The sequence below is a fragment of the Ciconia boyciana genome, chromosome 1 (genome assembly GCF_034638445.1).
Source record: "Ciconia boyciana chromosome 1, ASM3463844v1, whole genome shotgun sequence".
NCBI classification, from domain to species: Eukaryota; Metazoa; Chordata; class Aves; order Ciconiiformes; family Ciconiidae; genus Ciconia; species Ciconia boyciana.
The window spans coordinates 68,972,996-68,995,655 of record NC_132934.1 but is presented as its reverse complement, the minus strand read 5'-3'; the positions used below and the strand labels follow the sequence as shown (position 1 = coordinate 68,995,655).

The following is a 22,660-nucleotide window of genomic DNA, read 5'->3' as shown; positions in this document are numbered from 1 at the left end:
TTTTCTGTGCAAGGTGCAAGAGAACAGGGAGCAAGCAAGCAATGCTAAAAGACACCTTATGTTTATTAATGAGGTATCAATCCTTTAAAATATGTTGACATGTCAAATACTGAAAAAGTGTTTGCTCTTATACCCTTTATATATATTGCTAGAAGGAGTTAGTAGTAATAATAATAATAATAGTAATAATAATAATAATAATAATAATAATAAAGATCTATTTCTAAACTCTTTATTCAGGTCTCTGTGGTATTGCTAACATTCTGCTGGTATTATCTATGCAAAGCAAAAAATTACACACTGAAAAGTGAATTGAATGTGCATATCTATCTAGTAGTTGGCTATAAGTTAACAACATTAATGCTGTTATTTATTTGGTACAATTACCTAAGGAATTCAGGCACATCCAACAAACCTAAGAATCCTACCAGCTGAAAATTCAAAAATTAAACAGAATACACTTTTTTTTAAACATTTCAGACTAAAGGAGCTAAGTGAGCATATAATGCAGATTATTACAGAGTAAGGCAGGCCTAGAGAAAGAACCAAACAACACTGAACACAATATTGGTAAAAGAGAAAATGTATGACATGAGATGCCCCCAAAAGAATGTATTTTCAAAGATACAGCATCTGCACTGAAGCCTGCGTGGCTAAGATTCTTTAGCCTTACATATACTTGTAGGGTAAAGTTGCATTATGTCACCTCTCTTTTAGTTCCCAGCATGCAGGACTTCATCAAACACGGCATGAACAACTCCAGACATTAAAAAAGCAAGGGGCAGTTTGCAGACAATCTGAGTTTTGCTGGCATTCAGAACGGAAACAATCTGGTCAGTGCTATTAGTGCCAGTGGGACTGATAAAGCTACAAGTTGGACTGATGCTGAAAGCTAAGGAAGAGAACATATGCTTTTCAGAGTTACCATCTGGTGAGCTACTGTAAATCCACGGCTTTGAGAAGTCAGAAGTTTACATGCTAGGAGGGAGCTGAGCAACACAGGGGAATAGGAACTAGCAGGAAAGCAGCCTCAATTTTCTGTTGGATTGGCACCTTTTGTGATCTTTTGTCAAGGCTGCCACTGAGCACACTGGCTTGGCAACTGCCAGTTGTTGGCAGCTGTAATTTCTAGGGCCAAATGAGGCTCTTCTGGTCTATCTACAGACAGTATTTTGCAACTCAAATTTCTAATTCTTTCTCACTCTTGTTTTTTTAAAAAGGAGATAGGTTACTTGTAATGATCAAGTTCATTCCAGGATGCTTGAAAGAAGGATGCTGGAACTGAATGACTCCAACCTGACTGCCACCCCAAAACTACCATGATGCTTGGTCCCAATTTCTATCAAATCTGTTCACTGTTGTAAATAGATACATAATAATGTTCCATGTAAAAACACTTTACTTTGAACTAGGTATGCTGAGTCACTAAAGGGATAGGTGGCACTTAACCCCTTAGAGCTAGGAGTTAATTAGCCAGTCATGAACAGAAAGTGACAACTGGAAATATTTTCTTCTCCAAGGAAGTGAAAAAACATTTCTTTTAATTAAGAATAACGGCCTATCTGCTGGATAAGAAGGAAATGAAGTAAGTTTCTGAGAGCATGATTAAATCTGTCTGAACTACCTGAGGTACTTCAAGAATAAGACTGGCTAGAAAAGCTGACATATTCCAGCATGAAAGGGGCCCTCCATTGTTTGCAAATGAAGAACATGTTATGCAGAAGGAGGGAATACTTGACTACACCACCCTGTCAGGACAATGAAATGGAAGAGAGCCATAGAATAGAAAGGAAAAGGGGAAAAAAAGAGCTTACCAATTTAATCTTAGCATAAGAATGTTAAGCATGTTTTTAGCTTGCAATATCTGTAATAGCCTACTTGGGATTTTATGAATAAGCGATTTAATTTTCATTTTAGAGTAATGTGATTAAGAGCGATTTCAAATTAATTGAGTGATAGCAATAGAAGTGTGCATTGAATGTATAAACTGTATGACTGTAATAAATCTCTATGCTTATCTAGCATATTTTTTAATTCAAAAGATGAGAAATTATTTGCAGAGAAGATTCACAGGACACTTAGGAAAGCTGGTTTCACAGGAATCAGGATGAAAAATATTAGCTAGCGGCCAGTGGTAATAAGAAATGCTCTCAATTTGATGAGTAAAGTACTGAAAGGCACATCTGAAACACAAGGGTTCCAATGCCCTCATCTCAGTCAGTGAAGTCACCTCGTGTGCAGGTCAAAAATGGAACTTGATCTTCACAAGAAACACAAGAACAAAAGGTAACATTTCAATTCAGTCACAGGCGCAGGCTAAACACACGAGGAGTAATTTCCTAGCCAGCTGAAAATCTCACAGCAGAAAAATGTTCTGCCTCAACAGGGCAGCTGAGAAGATGCAGAGTCAAGGATGCTCTACTTTATTTGCCCACAACCTGAGAAAGAGAAAGGATGTGACAAAAAGGGATGTGAATACTGCAAATGGAAAATGGTTCTTTCAACCCAAATGACAAGGCATAACAGCATACCTGGTAACTGCAGATGCAGAGTAGCAAACCCCCACGCTGTCAAATCTAAGGCCCCTGTCCCAGTCTAAGCCCTCAGCCAGCAAGGGAAGCTTACAGAGGGCATATAGAAAACCACAGGAAACAGAGATAATTTTCAATTTTATCTCCTCTGATTCTATTAACAGCAATGAGGTTTGAGAGCATCTATGTTTGGGGACAGGGAGGAAGGGGACAGCAGTAGGAGGAGCTACTATTGTCCTCAGGCATTCCATGTGTATAAAGGCAACATTAGAAATCTTGAAAGAAAAACGTAGGTAAGATTATTATTTATGAAAGGACAAGCCTATTAATACCACACTGACACATATCATAGTGATGCATTATCCCAGAAAGCAGCAATTTTTGGGGCTTTTTAAAATTGTTTAAAAACTGAGAATATAAGTAGAAGTTTGCAAGAAATAAAAGTGCAGTGGACCCCCCCCCCCCATTTTTCTTACTTTTTTCTTTTCTTACAGCTGTAGTGCCATAAAAGAACATTAAATCATTAAATAATTATTTTTATCCTGTTTTTCAAGGTCAATATTATGCAGCAAATTCTTACCAAACCCACACAAAAATTGTAGAGTTTGTCCTAGAATACTGATTAGAACCATGGAGTAATTTTGGTTGGAGGGATCTCTGAAGGTCATCTGGTTCAATCCCCTGCTCAAAACAAGGCCAAATTAGAGCAGGTTGCTCATAGCTTTGTTCAGATGAGTTTTGAATATCTCCGGTGATGGACTCCTCAGCCTCTCTGGGCACCTCTTTCCGTATCTGACTACCATCACTGTGAATTTTTCCCACCAAATATCTCATTGGAACTTAGATTGGAACGTGTTGCAGTTTGTTGCTTCTCAGCCTTTTACCTCTGAGAAGAGTCTGGCTCTTTCTCCTCTGGACCTTCCTATTAGATAGCTTGAAAGACCACAGTGCGATCTCCCATGAGGCTTCTCTTCCTAGGCTTGAACACACCCAGTTCTCTCTGCCCCTCCTTGTACGTCATGTGCTGAAGCACCTAGTCATCTCACCAGCCTGCCTGCTGGAGTCGCTCCGTTATCCCAATGTCTTTCTTGTACCTGGAAGCTCCAAACAAGACGTAGTATTACAGATGCAGCCTCACAAGTGCCAAGCAGAGGGAAACAACCACTTCTCTTGACCTGCTAGCTGTGCTTCTGCTAATACAGCCCAGTATGCATTTGGCTTTCTTCACAGTTGACTCAAGTTCAACTTGTCCTCAGCTACCCCTTGGTCCTCCTCTATGAACCAGCCTTCTAACCAGTTGGCCCTCAAGCCGGTACAGATGTGGGGGTTATTCAACCCAGGTGCAGAGCTTTGCAACTTGCCTTTATTGAACTTCATGAGGCTTCTGCCAGTTCATTTCTCCAGCCTGTCAAGGTCACCCTAAATAGGAGCCCTGCCCTCCAGCATATACTCCCCATAACCACTCCCCTCAGTTTGCTATCATCCATGAAATTTTTGAAGGTGTATTGTGTCTCATCATCCACATCATTAAAAAGACATTAAACAGTGCTGATTCCCCTCTGAGCCAGTCATCTCATCACTGAAGGCAATCAGGTTGGTCAGGCATGATTTGCCCTTGTAAATCCATACTGGCTGTTCTGTATCAGCTTCTTATCCTTCAGGTGCTTGGAGATGGCTTTCAAGAGGATCTGCTCCAAAAACTTCCCAGCAGCTGGAGTTCTACTGACTGGCCTGCAACTCCCTGGATCCCCCTTCTCATCATTCTTGAAGATGAGTGTGATGTTTGCCAGTCACGAGGATCTTTCCCTGACAGCCACGAGCTTTTGAAGATGATAGCAAGAGACCTCGCTATGACATCAGCTGGCTCCCCCTCAGGAACCTTGTATGTACCTGATCTGATTCCATCAATCTGCATTTTTCTAATTTCTTTAAATGGTCTGTAACTTGGTCTTCCACCTCTGTGGGTAATGCTTCACTCCTGCAGACTCTGCCACTATGCTCAGGGATCTGAAAGGAGTCCTTATCAGTAAAAAAGGAGGAAAAGAAGCTACTGAGCTCCTCATCCTTTTCAGTGATCTTTGAAAAAGGTCTCCTGCCCAAATGAGTTCTCTGTAGCTATCATACTATTGCTGAGTCCAGGGTCTGTTAAAGCTTTTGGTACTGTCAGTTATGGAAACGTTTGCACCAAGACTATTTTACCATAGACACATAAATTCACTGTCTGTTCCTATACCTACCTGGCTTTTAGAGTTTTAATAGAAATAAAAATCTAGCCATTTTGGGGGATAAATTTTTACACAGAAGTTAGCCATTAAAGAAGAAAAATAACCTTCAGATTTTATTCCTTTGACTAAATGTGATGTGACACATATGGGTTAGTCAAAATGTTTAGTGTTGCATGCAGTTGAAATAATACTTTCAGTTAATCGTCTGATGATGACCTGCCAGATAATTTGTTAACTTTGGGATATATTAACATAAAGACACTTTTAAAATGTATTCTAAATAATGTTGTATTTTGATGTTTGAAATAGTATGGTAAAAAGACATCTTTTTTGTTATATCTGAAAAAAGCAAATTTTGAGGGATTCCTCTAATCTCCCAGAGCATTCAACATGGAGATCTTCAAATTTCCCAGCATACTGCTGACATACAAACATCCCCCCCCAGTGCCATATCCAGTCATATGTCTTTCTAACGCTACCTCAGTTCCAATTCCCACAGGAAAGCTGCATGCTTTGTGAATACATGTACTGAAAACAGAGCAATAACACAAAAAGAAAGACAACTCATCAGTGTCTCGTAATTACATTAATTTCAGCAGGTAATAGGAAAGGAATGAGATCATGCAAGACTGCAGAAAAGTGAAAATTCTGAGATGATGGACAGCTGTGAATAATTTTGCTTTGTTAAGATGCAGTGAAATGAGGCAAGAAAAGAGGACCTTTGACAGAAAAGCTACAGATTCCACTTCAAACCGAGGAAGAAAGCTCTGATAATCACTATATCTAAAGCAAATTTGAAAGACTATGCCAATGACCTGTTTTAAGGAAAACCACAGTTCTATTTTGTGCCCTACTCATCACCACCCAACCTTCACAGCCAACAAGTCTGATGCCTTCATTTCTTCCTTTCCCCACTATCATCTTGCGGATGCCTTACTTCTCACTCACAAGGAATAGACAACTGTTACAAGCAGAGTACTTTTTAACGTAAAGAATTCCATAAAGCCATTTTTGCTCTAAGTAGAATTAAAGGAAAAATATATTAAATAGAAAACAACTATTAGAGGTTGTTATTTTTTAGAGATGACCAAGGAAATTTAAATGGAAACTTCTTTGAACTCAATGTATCTGGCTCTGCTGAGCTAAAACTAACCACTGCTGACTCAACATGCTTGAAATTTTTATCATTTCCTCATGTGGTTAATGACCAGAACAGTGGCAGAATTAAGACCAGAGTCTCCTGAAGGTATGGAACTAAAGAGCCAGCCACACTTCCAGTGAAATTTCTCCTGACAGCCCAGGCACTTTCTCAGTACTCAGATACACAGCTTCGTGGAGATATAGTATATGGTGCAGTGTATAAAGATATTTCCATCACAATGGAAAACCCACAGGTACCACAGACTATATGCCTGCAACGAAGTACTCCAATTTTTTTCTTTTTTTTTTTAATAATTATTGAATAGTATCCTGAGTTTCCTGTATTTGCTTAATTTTCTATGCAATATTATCTGTCGTTTTCTTATAGAAGGATGATATGTTTTAAATATTTCTTTAGTGGTTAGATGTGTTCTTTTTAACATAAATTTAGGACTCTGGAAAAAGGACTGAAATAATCCCCTCAGATTTAGTATTTTGTTTTTACTTTGATTTTATAAGGCTACACTTGAGTTGCTACACTGCCATTTAATTTTACATGGACACTCATAGCAGAGACTTGTATCTGGATTCATGCCACCAGCCTGCATTCATCTAATCACCAAGCCACTTCACTGTGCGGAAATAAGGTTTACAGTATTTTTTTATTATTGCCTGCTGCATCAAATTCTCTTTGGTATAGGAAGAAAATCCAGAAAACTTCTTTCTCTTAAGATCTGGATTACTTGCTTCAAAAGGTGGCAGACAGTACAATTAACATGATGTAAACTATTAGAAAATCTGACAGTAGAAAGCAGGCCACTAAAAGACAAGCCTCCTGCAGGAGGCCTCCTGTCCTACAGTTCCAGCTACTTTTCCATGCCAGTGCTATGCTACAAAGACAAATTGTTGATAAATAGCATGTTCAACATTATTCAGCAGACAAGATATAAATAACGGTGATAAATTAAAGCTAAATGCAAAAAACAAAAAAACTGAATCAGTTAAGCTGTTTGTTACCCAATTTGAAGCTAGAAATCTTGCTTTTGCTTTATCAATATAGCTCATTCTTTCCTTGAAAAGTATGCAGTTCCTCACTATAGCACCTGATTGTGTCAGTCTTGTTATCTTTTTCCATCTCGACTTTTGTCACATGTATACATAAGAACCACTTAAAAGAACTGTAGCGTATAACTTTGTGGTATTTTTCTATTTTTTTCACTGCTGCAGGTAACGACCCCCAGAACAGTGTTATTTGGCTTGTTACTCTTGAACTCAGCATTGGAATGTTCTTTATGTAAAGCTGTCATCAACAGAGATGCTCAGCAAAATGCCTTATGGAAAACTGCTTTAATCCCCATGCCTTCCAAGTCTATTTTATTTACTGTGAATCAGTATGACATCCATGCTAGGCCCTTAGACTTCTGAGCAGTAAGTACATGTCATAATAGCAACAGTGATTCAGTTTACGCTATTACGTTCTGGTTCGCCGAGTTTATCAACAGGAGAGAGATGATGAAAGCTTAACAGACAGATCGGAAAATTCAGAGGTTTTGCACTGATTACAGTAAGCAAAGCTGTTCTTGATGAGAACAGATATAACTCAGAGTATTTCTTCCTGTTTCTGCAAGACAGACATAGCTAACACATTTTTTCACATATTCAGTTCTTTTCCAGGAAGACACATTTGCTTTGATGTCTGAAAAAAATAACTGCTTTACACCATTAAGAGAAAAATAAAGTTATGGCTCCCATAGTAGCTTCTAATGTAGAATGTAACTTCAGAGAACAGCTATTTCTTTATACGTTGCAGTTAACGGTAATTAGGCAAACACTGAAATGCATAGGAAAGAAAATGAGTGGTACTGCGACCCCTGTAATTTTCCTGCTTGTCCTTAGGAGAATCTTTTCATTGTTTCTGGCCAGCAGGGATTTTGTAGTTCCAAGAGCAGTCATTCCACCTATTCCCTTACACTCTTGATTTATTTTAACAAATATATGAAAACCTTATCAACTAGCCATCATAGTAATCAATTAAAAAATGACAAAAAATTTAAAAAGAAATCAATAAACACACTAAGAAACTATGAGAACAGAATGGACAATCTCTTTAATGTCTTATCAGAAAACTCTTCAAAGATCCTAACACTTGCCCACCTCAAACCACAGTCATATCTTCTCTAGCCAAATTTTACAATATGCTCTAGATGACAGAAATAAAAGTTACGGTTACATTGTCTGGGGAAAGAGAAATCATGCAGGTCTCTGAAAAAACACACCCAAACCACACCCTAAAAATAGTTCCCCCTCTTGTTCATCACAAATTCTAGCATTGGTGCAGGTATTGATAAAAACCTATAGCCATATGGATTGAAGCAGAAATATCTTTGACAGATGGATTCTATAACATTCAGGACTTTATGGGCCAGACAAAGTACATCAAACTCCACTCAGGGTGGCAACCGGCAAACAGACTACCCAACAGAAGTCCTGTTCATGCAAGAAAAGACACTGTGTATATTTCAGAGGACAACGCTCACAGGGAAGAAAAGCTTCCTGGCAGTTCTGTTCTTTGGGATCTGAAAAAAGAGGGTCATTCAAGGACAGCCCTCCTCTCCCCAACAATTACAAGTATGCCAGTACGACGCACTGAATACGGAAGGTATTGATGGACAACAACATGATTAACTTCCAATCTTTTTCCAGTTTGTGGGAGGAAGGAAAATACGCAGCCAAGGCCACAAGTGCAACGTCTGTGCCAAACCAAGGTCAGAACGCCGACACAATTTAAAGGCGTCAGCAGCATCGCAGCATCATGGGATTCCATTCACCACCACATTTTTCACAGTGTTAATCAGGAATAGAAAAGCCGGATGTTGGTTGATAACTCAGAACTTTAGCCATTAAATAGCGGCTTTCTGGGCAAAGACACTGCCTGAAACAATTATAATCATTCCTTCGTCAGGAGTCACGGACGCTTTCTACCAAACAGACTTTATCAGAAAAGACTAGAATACAAAATGGTTCCAGAGCCTTTTGAAGGCAACTGGGGGTCATTAGATCATGTACTCTGACTTGTATTACGTAGGCCATAGACGTTTACTCCTAGCTACTCTACTGAAATCCCCAAATCTATGTTTAGCAACTGCTTTTAAAATATAAAAATAAAATATTGAGCCATGGCTGAACAACTTCAGAAGATGTTGTGTCTCGGTAAGGTTTTTTCAGTAGTTTATCACTTTGTGCCTTCAACAAATTTATCCTCTTGCTAATTTACTTATCTTTAACCCTCGTCCCTTGGTTCTTTCTGACAGCACAATACACTCAAACTGCACCAAAACTAGTTCTGCAACATCACTGCAAGGTTTCAAACACAGATGCAATGATAAAAACCCAACAGTTAAAGTATGGATGACTAGTATTTTAAAGGAACTAGTTTTGCACTCAACAGCATGTATCAGAGCATATGGCTCATGTTCTATCTTTTTTCTTCTTGAAGTAACAGATAAAACCAATAATATTTAAACTGTCTTGCTTCACCTTCCTGTTCCTGTAGTTTTTTTCCTTGAAAGACTTCATTGGTAAGTCTTCCCCCTTCTTCCCAGTGCATTAAACATTGATTTACAGTGGTTTGATATAAATTCTTTCCTTCAAGTACAAGTTTCTTCTAAACGTGTCCCCTATCCAACCCATCCTCCTACACAGACTTAACCAAATCTCTGACCTTTTATTTTGTAGATCATGTAATCTGATGTGCAATCTTCTGAGAGATCTCAATTTTAGCTGAATAGACAATAGTCTTATAAACATCCTTATTAAAAGTGAATACTGACCTTGAGGTGAGGCTGAAGCAAGCAGCAAATCCAGGAAGGAGATGCGAAAGAAAAAGAGTTAGAGTTTGTGAAAAAAGTGTCCAGAGATAAGGCAGTTCAAGAATACAGACAAAACAAGCAGATCTAAATCAGGTGATGACACACAGACACACAATCCTTCACAAACACAAAGAGCTGCATGTTTTATAGACATAAAATAAATAAAATTTAAAAAAAAGAAAAAAAGGACATTTATATTAGATTACACCATTTCACTTAGAGGCAACTTTCTGTAGAGAATATAGTCTCTAACACATAACAGTTCTTGGGAAAGGGGAATAAGCCAACTGTAGAAAACTCTGGATTTACATCACATCACCAGCAAGCATCCTCCTTCCAGAATTCTAACAAACATTTTGAAAATGTGGAGTTTGACTATTGAGATGCACCCTAATGTGTTCATTTATGCCATCTTCTAGGGGCTTATTTTCTCTCCTCATGGAGAGAAAAGACACATTTTTTTTTAAATTTTTCCTGCAGACGACCCAAACTCGTCAAAAGGGAATAGAAGGGAGAAAACCCCCAACCATGGAGTAGTCTTCAAGACCTGAAGACTTGTCAAAGCTAAAAGTTCATCTTTCTTAATTCTGACATTGAAGTCACCCTTCCAAAGACAAACCAAAAAAGCATCTGCCTCTTCTTCCTTCACTGTGGTTGTCTTAATTCTCCCATATAAGGTGCAATCTAAAACCAATAATGACCAAACAGGCATATCTTTGACAGTTCTCTCCAACATTGTTCAACAGCAGGATTGACCAAGACAAAATGCTGGAGTTCCCTGTATAACATGAGGTCCCATAGGTTCATTATTGCTTTTTTTTCAAGTATCTCCAATATCTTTTCATAGGCATCTGCTGTCAATTTCACTGATAACAGCAATGTAAGTCAACAAGGAGCCACAAATACAGATCATTTTCATCTGATTTTAAACTTTATTCTTTTTCAGTCAACAGAAGAGAGGAAAAGTAAATGTCTTGCTGTCCAAAGTGGCAATTTGGCTTCTACAACATATGTTGTACTTCTCCCATGGCAAAATTTCACTCTAAAAAGGCAGGATATGGTCTGGAGAAAAATATTTCCATAGGACAGGCTAACTGCTATATGCTTTATTACTCTTGGTATATGGAACCATGTATATGAAATGTGAAGTCCTTATATCTGGCATAAATTTTACAAACAACAGTGTAGGATATTGAATTTGTACAAGCAGCAGTTTCAGAGCGAGGTACAACTGAGAAGTGTCTTGTTGGTCTGTAACAGATAAACTAGTGTAAAGATACTTTTCTTTGGCTTTTAAACTAACATTCTTCAAATCAAGTTCTTCAAGGACAGCTGCTGTAAAGGCTGTGTTATTTGGGGATTTCGGGAAAGATGAGACTTGCAAAATGCCAAATACCGCATCTTGGTGTTTGATCTTGAAGTCAGTTATAACGTTCTAAAAGCCTCAGTTAATTCATCTAGAAAAGCGTGTAACTAACAATTCTGACTGAAATCCAAGAGTACACTCTCTAAGCTGAGCTGCAGAACTATGACTGGTCAAAAATATTTAACAAAAGGGAACAAAAAAGTGAAAATAAACGCTTGATTAGATATGGGAATAAATAAGGTAAGGGGAAAAAAGCCTGTCTTTTTTATGACTGTTATTGAATACAGATTATGAAAGTTTAAGACTTCTCATTTTGTGTTTTAGGGACGCTTTGTAGTTCCTGGTTCTATTATAATGATATTGTGATATTGTTTCTTCAACTTAACAGTGAAAAAAAGTACAGGCTAGACTTCAGGATAGCCCTGCAGAATTTGACTGAACCACACTGTTCTTTCAACTGCTGTTAAAGGTAGCCTCTTTTGCTGGCACAAGATGAAGGCAAAACAGTACCTGAGACGCTATGCTGAGGTCACTCGCATTTTTCTGTACGCTACAGAAGTATTATTTAGCCAGCTGCACAGGATTTGAATGGAGAATAATTATTGCTACATCTTCATTTTGTTATGGAATAAATTCCTTCTTCCAAAGAAAAATACATTTTAATTGTAAGGTGTAAGGTGTAATTGCTAGCCCCTTTTTCCACGTTTCTTTACAGGGGTTCAAAATATTTTTTAAAAATGTGGATTTTTAGAATAATCATAATATTTATCCAAACAAAAATGAGAAATATGTCTGCAAGCACATTAAAATTAGAACGAATCTAGAACTGTGCTATTACTCAAACTAAAACCGAGGCAGACACCTGAAATTGCCAGCTACTAGGAAGTCAGTGGAGATCTGCCAGAGACTGGAGGTGAAGCCTCCATGCACGGGGCTACATCAGTGAAATTGAGCAGAGGAGCGCAGCAAGCATCTGCCCCAGGAAGCAGCCCCAAGCAAGCAGGATCAGATACATACCGAGACATGCTCATTACAGAGCAAATCATTTTTAGTTTGTGCTATTTCCCTTCGAGCAAGAACACACACTTGCAGCATTCCTTACAAGATCCAGCAGCAGCGCTTCTGCCCAGCCCCATTAACTGCGTACTCTGATGCAACAGTCACACAGGGAGACAAAACAACTGTAACACCAAATGGTAGTCTTGGAGAAAGCCATTAGCTTTTCAAATGCCATGTCCTTAATTTCAAAGATATAGCCGACTTAAATCTGATCGTTGGTGAGATGTAAACACTTTAGTATTTTAATTAAGAAATATGTATATCTTTAAAAAGCTGTTGATTATTCCAGCTATAATTTTTTCCACATGCTTGTATATTACAAGGAGTGGAATGAGTCTGCTACATTAGTCTCAGATGTACTTAGGGAGAAGTTTAGGTAATGTTTCTAGTCAACCTTTGAATTCCACTTGTTCCACAGTGAGTGATTGTGTATATTTACTACTTTGCTGCTCCTTCAAAGTAGTCTGACAGGGATTAATACGCACTTGATCTTCCTTTTGTCAGTCGAAGCAGAAAGGCTATTTATGTTTACCACTTTTGACACCTTTTCTTGGTAAAAAGAATGATGGCTGGTCTTTTCCTTTCTTTTTAGTTGATGTTTAGAGGGATGGAAAAAGATGGAGAGACCGAGAGAGGGAAGGTTTGTGTGTGCATCCATGCACACGTGCATGCACTGATCCAAGAGCACAAACATGACCACAGATGGCCATGGAGCACTAAAGTTTCTATTTCACTGGCTTACTGGTGGTTACTGGATTTTCCTTTTGTTCTTACTGTACTCCAAGACAAGGTAAGGATCTGCCACTTTCATTTTTACTGTATCAGTTGTATAAAAGGGGTTTTTTAGTGGTGACTGAAACAAAGCTACAAGACAGCTTTTGAAGAGATGTAGTCAAGGCAGGTAGCAATGAAACCTTGATATGCAGACGAGGCTCATTATTTACATAATTTTCTTTCTCCTCTGATTTTATAATTACTTTAATTTTATCATAGCTCTTACACTCTACCGATCTAGCAGTTGAATTGGGAGATATTTGCTAAATAAAACCCATCACTGCTACAATGCAGGCAGAGTATAAATCAACAGATGACAACGCCTATATTCATTACAGATAATAGACTTAGGCATGAGAAGGAATGCTTGATAACCACCTTGACTTAATGACAAAAACAAACAGGACTTTAACGCCACAGGAAATTTGGCAGGAAAAGAAGCCTTCAAAAAAGTTCACAATCAGTGCCTCTCAATACTCATAAGTATTTCTCTAGTGTAAAGTCCTTCTTGGAGGATCCAAGATCAGATCCTTGGTCTTGGAAAAGTAGGTAAACCAATGCTTTCAGCTCATTGCTGAATTTAGCAAAGGAGACAGTCTGTACTCAGGTCCATAGAGATGAATCACTCTGTTTCATAGCGTCAGTCCTGCCTCCGTGAACATGGAAATAATACTAGGGCAAGGACCCAGGCTTAGGTGGTTCAATGATGGGATAACACAGCAAGCTCATTCACCAAAGCCTGCACCAGCCCTGACCTCTCACCATGTCAAGGGCTGGACTAACTGGGGTTGTTTGACCTGTATTTTTTTTTAAACAGCTGTTTCTGCAATATCACAAAGTTTCAGTTTCTCCCAAAACACAGGGAAAGAGAGAGAATGGGAAATAAAGGACAGCTAAATAAAGAACAAATGGAAAAAGGATATCCCATTATATGAAAAAGGTGAGGATGGATTGAGGAGTCACCGTAAAATCACTATGAAGGCTTTTTTTATCTGGTGATCTCTACAGATGGATTTGCAATTACTGGCAGTCTCCCGCTCTCTCTCTTCTTTTCTTAGATGTAGGTTTCAAAAGCAATTAGTGAGTTTGAGTGTTGATCTTAAGGCACTTTAACAAAGGTTGACTTTCAGAAGGCAGACACCGGCCTTCTGAAAATTGGCACACTTTCAAATGTCTGAAGTTAAATACCTGTAAGTAAAGGTGCCTGCATCTTATCTTCTTATCTGTTTAGAGCAGTTAAGTTGATATAAAATGTATTTTTTTTTCCTCTGTGAAAATCAATGTGGGACTTCAGGCCTAATGTTAATTTTGTATGCAGATAAAGCAAGACTGAGAAGAAAGAAATGACTTCTTCATTTCCTAGCTTGGAAATGATGAAAATATTAATATTCAATAGATCTGTTTGCTCAGAGGTGGAGCTGGACTAACTACAGGTTTGACCACTTCTTTCCATTACAAGACCTTGTTCTCAGTTGCTTGCCAAATATTCACAAATTGTGCTGAAATTTTCCGTGAGAGGTGTCAGCCTAGCTCGGGATTTTTGGGGGACAATTTAAGCTACGTCCTTCACACACCAAGGGCAGCATTCTTATGGAAAAAATTTGTTCATATGGTTAAAGACTGTATCACTTTACTGTGGTACATAGGCTCACATAAGAGGTGAATTAAAATTACATGGCAATCTTCCTTTTGGAAAGTCCTAAGTTTTGAGTTATTAACCTTAGAATCTTAATATTCATTTAAACTAGGGATTTTTGAGGGAAGTGGATGAGAAACTACAACAAATTCTGCCTTGTAATAATACCATGCAACCATGAGATAAACATATCCGATTTGCTTTTATGATTTATGGTACCAAAATGGATTAAGGTGTTTTAAAGTGATATTTAATTATTTCAGTTTTTCCTACGCCTGAATCAGAGTTCAATTCATTTTAGGAGGACTTTAATGAGCTATGATGATACAGAATTATAGTCACAGCATTTCTCAAGGTTAACTTTAATGGTGCTGATTATGACTTTATAAACACCTTTTGTTCTTCAATTTGACAACGTCCCTTTTACTTTACATTACTTATATGCCCTGATGTGGTTCTTGTTTAGGAATTCTCTAAAAAAAATTATTAAAAAATTCACAGAAACAACCAACTTGAAAACCAAAGACAATTATTATAAGATAAGAGTAGTGGTTTGAAAATACATATTTCAACTTCAAATTGTTGACTTAAGCTTAGGGCATAATTTACTAGTATAGTTTTCTTTACACTATTCTAGGAAACCATAAAGCTGATGGAACATGCAGTTAATTTCTCTCTCCATCTATTCTTCAAAGACCACTACACAAACATATCACCATCTTATAGACATACAGAGTAAGATACTTCCTTCTACTGTCCACATTTTTCAATGCTCCTTCTAGATCACCCTGTGTTTTTTAACCTTTTATTTTTATTTACTGTTGAGAAGAAATATTTAAGATGAGAAGTATCTTTTGGCTGCTACACATCAAAAGTTTGAAGGTTTCTTCTTGAACAGGGCATCCTTAAATTCTTTTTAGAAAACCTCCCCCAAATCTCTCTGTCAAAATAGCCATCATTTCCAGCTGTCCTTAATGGGGCTGCTGGTATTCCAAAGCTGGGTGCTGTCTTACTGGTTCCCAAATCAAAGTCAAATTTCCTTCAGGAAAAAAAGTGGTGGTGCCCTATGCCCTTACAAGGACTACCTATCATATATAGCGAGCATGCCAATTTAAAATCAATTTCAAGTCTGTGACTGGAACCAGGACTTCCATATATATTCACTCAGCGCTTACTTCTGAAGCAACACAAACACATGTATTTACTGCCACCTCTCAAGTACATACAGAGTCAGTTCCTATTTGCAGAATATATGCATACAAATATCTCTGTGCGTCAACTACCCATCTGAAGGCTGTGATGGCCATGTTCCAGAAGATTAGCATAATTTGTCTTTCTTTTCTCTTTTTTTTTTTTAATTACAGGATAATAATCGCAATTAAACTCAAGAATAAGGCAATACTGACCTCTATCAATGACACATTTTAGAACACTTGAGTTTTAGCTGGTTCAGGCAGAACTGATAGCAGAGATTAGAACCAAAGGTAAAACAGAGCAAGAGAATTAGAATAAAAAGCAACAGCTTCCGTCGAGTTCAAATCGGGGAGAACAGCAGCAAACCTCCTTTGGACTGCGGTCCTAACCACTGTGACATGAGTTGAACGCAGAGACTGTTAGAGCTTGTACTTGACATAACTAGTTCCTGTTTGACCTAAGAAAAAAAGCGTAATTGCAGCAGACCCAAACAGCAGCAGCAGCAGCAGCCGGGCAGCCAGCAGTGACATTCCATCCCGTAGGAAACAGAAGCCTTATAGAGCACTCACTTTCCCAGGAAGTCCCACACAAACCCCCCTACGTGTTGCGGTGCAGGGACCGACACCTGGTAGGGAGGGTGCAATTTGCGGGAGGCGTGCTTTCTGAGAAAAGGCATAGTCAAAAAAACCCCCGCACGTACAAAACAAAACAACTCGTGGAACCAGGACGTGACAGTATAAACGGAAAGAAAAAGCGAGGAAGGAAACAAAACACAAAATGAAAAGTTACAGAGAGACAGGAGATTATGGAATGGCAATACAAAAAGCAAACAGTTAGTTATAAAGAGAGTGAATAACCAGACAGCTACAAAACCCTCTACACCACTACAATCCGGGGACAGAGACAAAACTTATAGGGCTGTTCACCCACAGAAGAAATGCAGACTTATGGCCCACCTTCCCGTAAGAAAACGCAAAATCCTGCCCACACAGAATATAAATTAATGAGCTTGTGCTTTCAATCTCATGTTGACTCTAGAGTATTTTTTAAACTTTTGCATAGCATGCACCACATGTAAAACATTATTTTTGGATATCTTTCCTCCCATTCACAGCTGAAAAACAACATCCCCCACCCAGTAATTGCAACAGTTACTGAAGAGCAGAAGCATTTCCCTCTTTATTTTAATTTGAACTGAAGACAGCTTTGCCATCATTGAAAAGGCTTAAGAGAAGAGTTTTCTGCTTTTCATTTCATCTTCCTCTCCTCCTATCTTTTCTCCTTCTCTGTTGCCCTATACATACCTCCCTAATAGGCAACTCATTTCTTCTCTTCTATGGATGAAACCATGTTACTATTTCTCTTCTCCTGATGTTGTATGGTATAGTTGTCACATATAACTAGCACAAGGAAAAACTCCAGGGAAAGACACTCTCTTTTGAAAAATCCCATTTTTGTTAGTACAGTTATTCTCTGAATGCGACTTACTTCTTCTCATCTTGCTCTACACTGAATAATAATGGCTCCTGATAGGCACAGCAATATGCACTTTTTTGCTTGCTGACAAATGCTTCTGCAAGCCCTAGGGTTCTTCTTCACACAGCAGAGTTTGAACAGCTGTAGAAGCATTAGAAGTCAAGATAATATGCAGCTCAATCTGCATGGACCTCAGTTTAGGAAGGACTTGTACAAGGCAAAATTATCTATTCTTTTCAGGAAACCAAGACTCTAGCTCTAAAACATCCATGTAACATGTCTGGATAGATCAGTTCAGCCATGAAAGAATACTTTATAAACAAGCATGGCAGATAAAACCAGGACCAACCTATACTTTTAATAGGCGTGTTAAAATCTCTGCTCTGTGTAAAAACTCACAAGGAGAAAGCAAGCTTCCAGAGAACAGGGGTTTGGGGGAGCAGTTGAAAACAACTAAGGCCAAATAGAAATTTCAACAATTATTCAGAAAAAAGAAATTACTAGTTGAAAGCTCACTAACAAAGTATCTGAAACCTTGTATGTTTTTCTCTAGTGGTGTGATTGTATTACAGTTCCACCTGAAAAATCATTTCACGTGTTGGTACTTTGCTAACGCACCACACTAATAGTATGCACCTTAGGTCTCTAGTTCTTGAAGACTTTTTCCATTTCCACTTACAGTGGTTAGAGAACATGAATATTCTTAGATTTTTTTTTTCCCTTGATTTACACAGCTGCTGGCAATCACATGATAACAAAAGTATTCTTTTCTTTGATATAGTTGAAATACCTACTCTAATTACCAGAAATAAAAGAAGACATATTCTCTGTTATCTCAGTACTGGTAGAAAAGACGACAAGTTAAAAAGATAAGAGGACCACTCTATCTTTTTTTTAATATGAGCGAAGATCAGGTGGTAAGAAGGAATGGATAACTGAATAGTCAAAGTATTCACCAAATTGTTATGGAACGATGTCCAGTCATTTGGGGGTTTTATGCTTTCATTGATATAGTACAAGTTTGGTCTGTGACTGAAACAGCAAGAAACTACCACTGTAACATGAAAAACAATAACTGCTTTGCAGATCTCTGGAACTGCATCTTTTCAAAGAAAAAGTTCCTTTCTAACTCTTTGAAGATTAGGTGCCAATGCTTTTATCTGTAAAAAAGGAGGAGGCCCATCTTAATTTCTCTTGTTATTTTTGCTTTGTAGACTGTAAACTCTCTTGATTATAGGCCACTTATATGTCTTTATTCAGTGTTTGATACTTCAAGTCCCAATCTTGATGAGAGTTTCAGAATGCTAATGTAATAAAAAAAACAGACTTGCATTAAAAGCATGCATAAGAAAATTCTCTTCCTGCCATTCCAATCTCCTCTAGGAATCAGGTTGAGGAATGATGAATATTTCTGACTTGCTTTTCCTAAACAGTAATTACTTCTGCACACAGAAAAACTTAAGGCACTATGAACATATTTCTTCCCCATACCTTACTTCTAATAGAAGTTTGTTGCTCATACCCTGATCCCTAGTCAACTTGCATGCCCTAAGATGATGACATGGTGAACTTCACACCCAAGATGGGTACCTCTAAGGGACTGAAAAAATCACACAGACAAATACGACTTGTAACTGCTATTTAGCTTTCTCATGTCTATACTAAATGCACCTCCTTTATCAACCTATTGCCTGAATGTTCTGCTGAATACATCATATATCAATGGGCCGAAAGTTATATCACTTAGAAAAAAAGGGAAAACAGTTAAAAAGGACATATCCTCACTTTTGGGTGTTCCAGCTTACACCGTAAGTATAGAGAATTTTGGTTAAATAAAACAACAACTTAAAGAAAACTAACAGGATGCTGCTTGCAATCCCAAAGAGAGAAGAAACCCAGCTGACAAGTTGAACTGTTTCACAGCTCTGTCACTTCCAAGGAAACAAGAATGGACTTCTTAGAAAAGAGTTTTCAAATCATTCAGAGGGGCCCATAATTTGACCATCATCAAGCCAATGAACAATAACCACTGCCATCACCCAGAACCTGAAATGTCCTCTACTCAGTTCTCCCAGCCTTCCTGACACTAAACGTAGAGAAGTTAAATAGTGATAGGACAGAAATTAGAAAGACTATTCTGGCACAAGGCAAATGGGAATAATCAAATTTCCAGTTTGCTGTTCCAAGTTAGTGATTCTTCATTGTGAATGGTAAAGTAAACAAAAAAATCCCAAACAAGTATTACTGCCTAGAAACTCCGTCTTGGCCCACTGTAAGGTGAGAAAATGACAGAAAACAGAATCTGTTTCAGGTCTTTCCCAAGATCTACTATTTGTAATTGTGATACAAATGTCATGGAATCATAATAAATTACAATTTCTGTTTGGGACATTAAAGTCTAGAAAAAATAGCTGAGCATCCTGGCTCCAACAGAAAGATGGAAAATGCTGAAAAGTGCTGAATCATGTTTTGTTTGGACAAAAGCAAATATGTTCATTAGGCTTCACATGAGCCAAAGTTTACCCATGTCCCTACCAGTACAAAGAGTTTCAATGCCACTTGTCAGAAGAACCCAAGTAACTAGTACACAAGCTCTTAACAGTAATTTTTCTTATTTGTTTTTTGGAGAACGATGCCTGAGGAATTTATTAAATCAAAAGAACAAATTGTTCTCCAAACACACCACAGTGTCAGCAACTTTTCCTACCATCTCCCTTCCCCTACAGCTCTATCTACCCTTCTAGTTCTATCTATATCAGCCCTATTTTTGAGCAGTCAAGTAATGAAAGCACGCAGTAAGACACCTTTTTGCTTACAATCTACCAAAATAAAGGACTGAAGGCAGAAAAACTCTGAACAGACTTTCCCAAAATAGGCACTCTAAGGTTTTTAAGACAAGAAAAATGGACTAAGTTAGAGATAACTTTAATCAGCTCTTTTGCTCCTCTAGTAACTTTATACCATTCTCACCTCTCCAGTTCTGCTATCTTCTTATCCTTATCATTCTTCTCATTTTCCATCTCTTTCAAGATTTCCAGAAGACGATCCACTTCAGCTTGAGCCTTGCTGGATTCTTCCCGATACCGTGTTACCTCCCTTTCCAGCTGCTGCATACGATCACTCAGCTCTGGGCTGGCCCTAGCCTCCAATGTTGCTTCATGAGCCTGGAAGAAAAAGGTTCAAGAAAAAAAACTTCATTCACACATATGTATTTTACACATACTACAACAACTGCAAAACGCTATCTAGATATCTGTTTCAAAATGGCAAGAAATAAATATACAGTGCATATGCTACTTTTAAGTATGGGGAAATACTTCCTAGGAAAAGAAAAATTCAGAAACAAATTTAATTTTTTTAATTCAGTCTAAAAAAACTTTAAGTGATTTTTTGATCTGAAACAGAATCAACATAAGAAAGAAGTGAAAATATGAAAAAGGTTAAGTTTCTTTGACAGGAAATATAAAGAAAAGTAAGTGTGAGTGGGTACAAAAATTCCTAAAATATACTTCTAAAACTTCTATAATATACTTCTAAAGTCATATCATCTAAAAGTGATATGACTGTAGAATTAGTTATCTGAGGTATTAACCTAGATAATCTAGAAAAGCAAATCATATGTTAATAGCCTTCAATAACTGCATCAGTATGCGAATTGATTCCAGATAGATTTGCACAGATGGTGCCGAGGTACTGAAGTCCTTGCTAGTTATCTGAGCCATATAGACTAGAACTAATATGAGTATGGCTACCTACTGAAAATATCTCCGCTTAGTTATCCAGGAAATATGTTTTTTTAAAATCAGGCTATGAGGACAAAAAGCATCAGAGGACTGAGGATAAAATGACCCCAATAAAGAGCTTTTTTTTTTCCCCCCAATGGCTTGGTTTGTTATAAAAATCACTAATTTATTAGTAAAATTAATTCTACAGTTCCCAAGCATATTAGAGACAAAGAAAAGGCAGTGTTTATGCTGGAGTTTAAACCAGCAGACTAAGGACTATCTTTTCATTCTTCCCCTGCCCCTCTGCTCTTGGATCTTGAACTGCTACTTGATATCAATTAAAGCTATTTCAGAATTGCTCATATTTGCTTCAGTGAATAGCAGGTTTGGTGGAGCTATTCTGCTGACCAAGATTGCCTTCAAACTCAAGGCCCTTCTCTTCTCTGAAACAAACCTACAACAGAAAGTAAGACTACAGACTTCTTCCCCCTCTGCGTGCAGCTGTGGAAAGTTGTTTTACAAGCTGCCAATGTTCTGCTCCAAAGCACAGTAAGTCTAAGTCCAATAGTATAGGACTCTGTTGCTTTTAAAGGTAATTGGACAGAACTGCAGCAGCATAAACCTCAGGATTAGAAGCTGCTGCTTCTAAAGAACCAAATAACAGCAAAAATACACTTGGCTAACTCTGTTTAGTTATTCAGTAAAATAAGACTGGAGGAAAATATCCGTTCATTGACCCCAACATTTTTGCCTTGAAGTCTTTTGTTTTTAATTAGCTCCGTTAAAGCCAAGGCCACGTTCTAGTGAAATCCAGGAGAATCTCAGAGCAGAATATTCTAGGCCTGAAGAAGGCCTTAATGCCTTTCTTTACTGGGACTATGACCTTGGGATGGACCTGGGTTGTCCCAAAACTGGAACGCTTCATATTCCAGGGCCTTGGCCCCGCAGCAGACTGCCTGAGGGTCAACGATAAACTGTTTCGGTTTTCTTTTCTTTTTTTAAGCAGGAATTCCAGAAAGCTGGGTAACCTGCACAGCATTTTATCCTAGAACAAAATGCCTGGCAATCCCCACATCTCCCAGGCAGGTCTCAGCAGGAGTGCTCAACAACCACAGATGCTGGAAGAACAGGACCCTTTCCTGAGGCAATGTGTTTAGGAAGACTTAAAAGGCTCCCCACTTCTGAGAGACTTTCAAGTCAAACCCCGCTGCTCCTCTGTCACTGAGCTGTAAGTCTGAAAATCCTGCTTCTGAGCTTCTGACTGAGACCCAGCTCCAAGTGCATCCCTGGTGACCCTGGAAGCTTTGAGAAGCCTTTCAGAGTTAGGGCTGTCTCTGCTTCCAGATTCCTTATTGCCCCATAGGCACTTCGAACTATAAACCCTTGGAAAGGACTCTCTAAAACAAGTGAAGTCTAAATAACGTGTTGCCAAGATGCTGCAGACTCCAGGAGGACATTGCAGCAATGAGACTGATAAGCGTGTCGGTTCCATGAACAGCCGCAGGCATCAGGGAACATACTGGGCTTTGGAAGGAGAGTGTTGGTGGGTGTTCCTGAAATGCCTTATTGGGATTTCCAGCCTGCGGGAAATCTGAAAGATTTCATTTCATTTCCTTTTCAACTATGCTTAAATTTCAAACCAAAACTCCATCCTTCCCTTCCAAA

The 22,660-nt window shown here is 38.3% G+C and overlaps 1 protein-coding gene across 4 annotated transcripts in view; it reads right to left on the bottom strand.

Annotated features, from left to right (window-relative positions):
* Positions 1 to 22,660, bottom strand: part of ERC1 (ELKS/RAB6-interacting/CAST family member 1) — a 319,812-nt gene that overhangs the window by 158,975 nt on the left and 138,177 nt on the right. For all 4 annotated transcript variants that reach the window (XM_072873069.1, XM_072873097.1, XM_072873087.1 and 1 more), the window contains one exon: positions 20,241 to 20,434. In XM_072873069.1, coding sequence (XP_072729170.1) covers positions 20,241 to 20,434 — 194 coding nt within the window. The remainder of the gene's footprint in view (positions 1 to 20,240; positions 20,435 to 22,660) is intronic.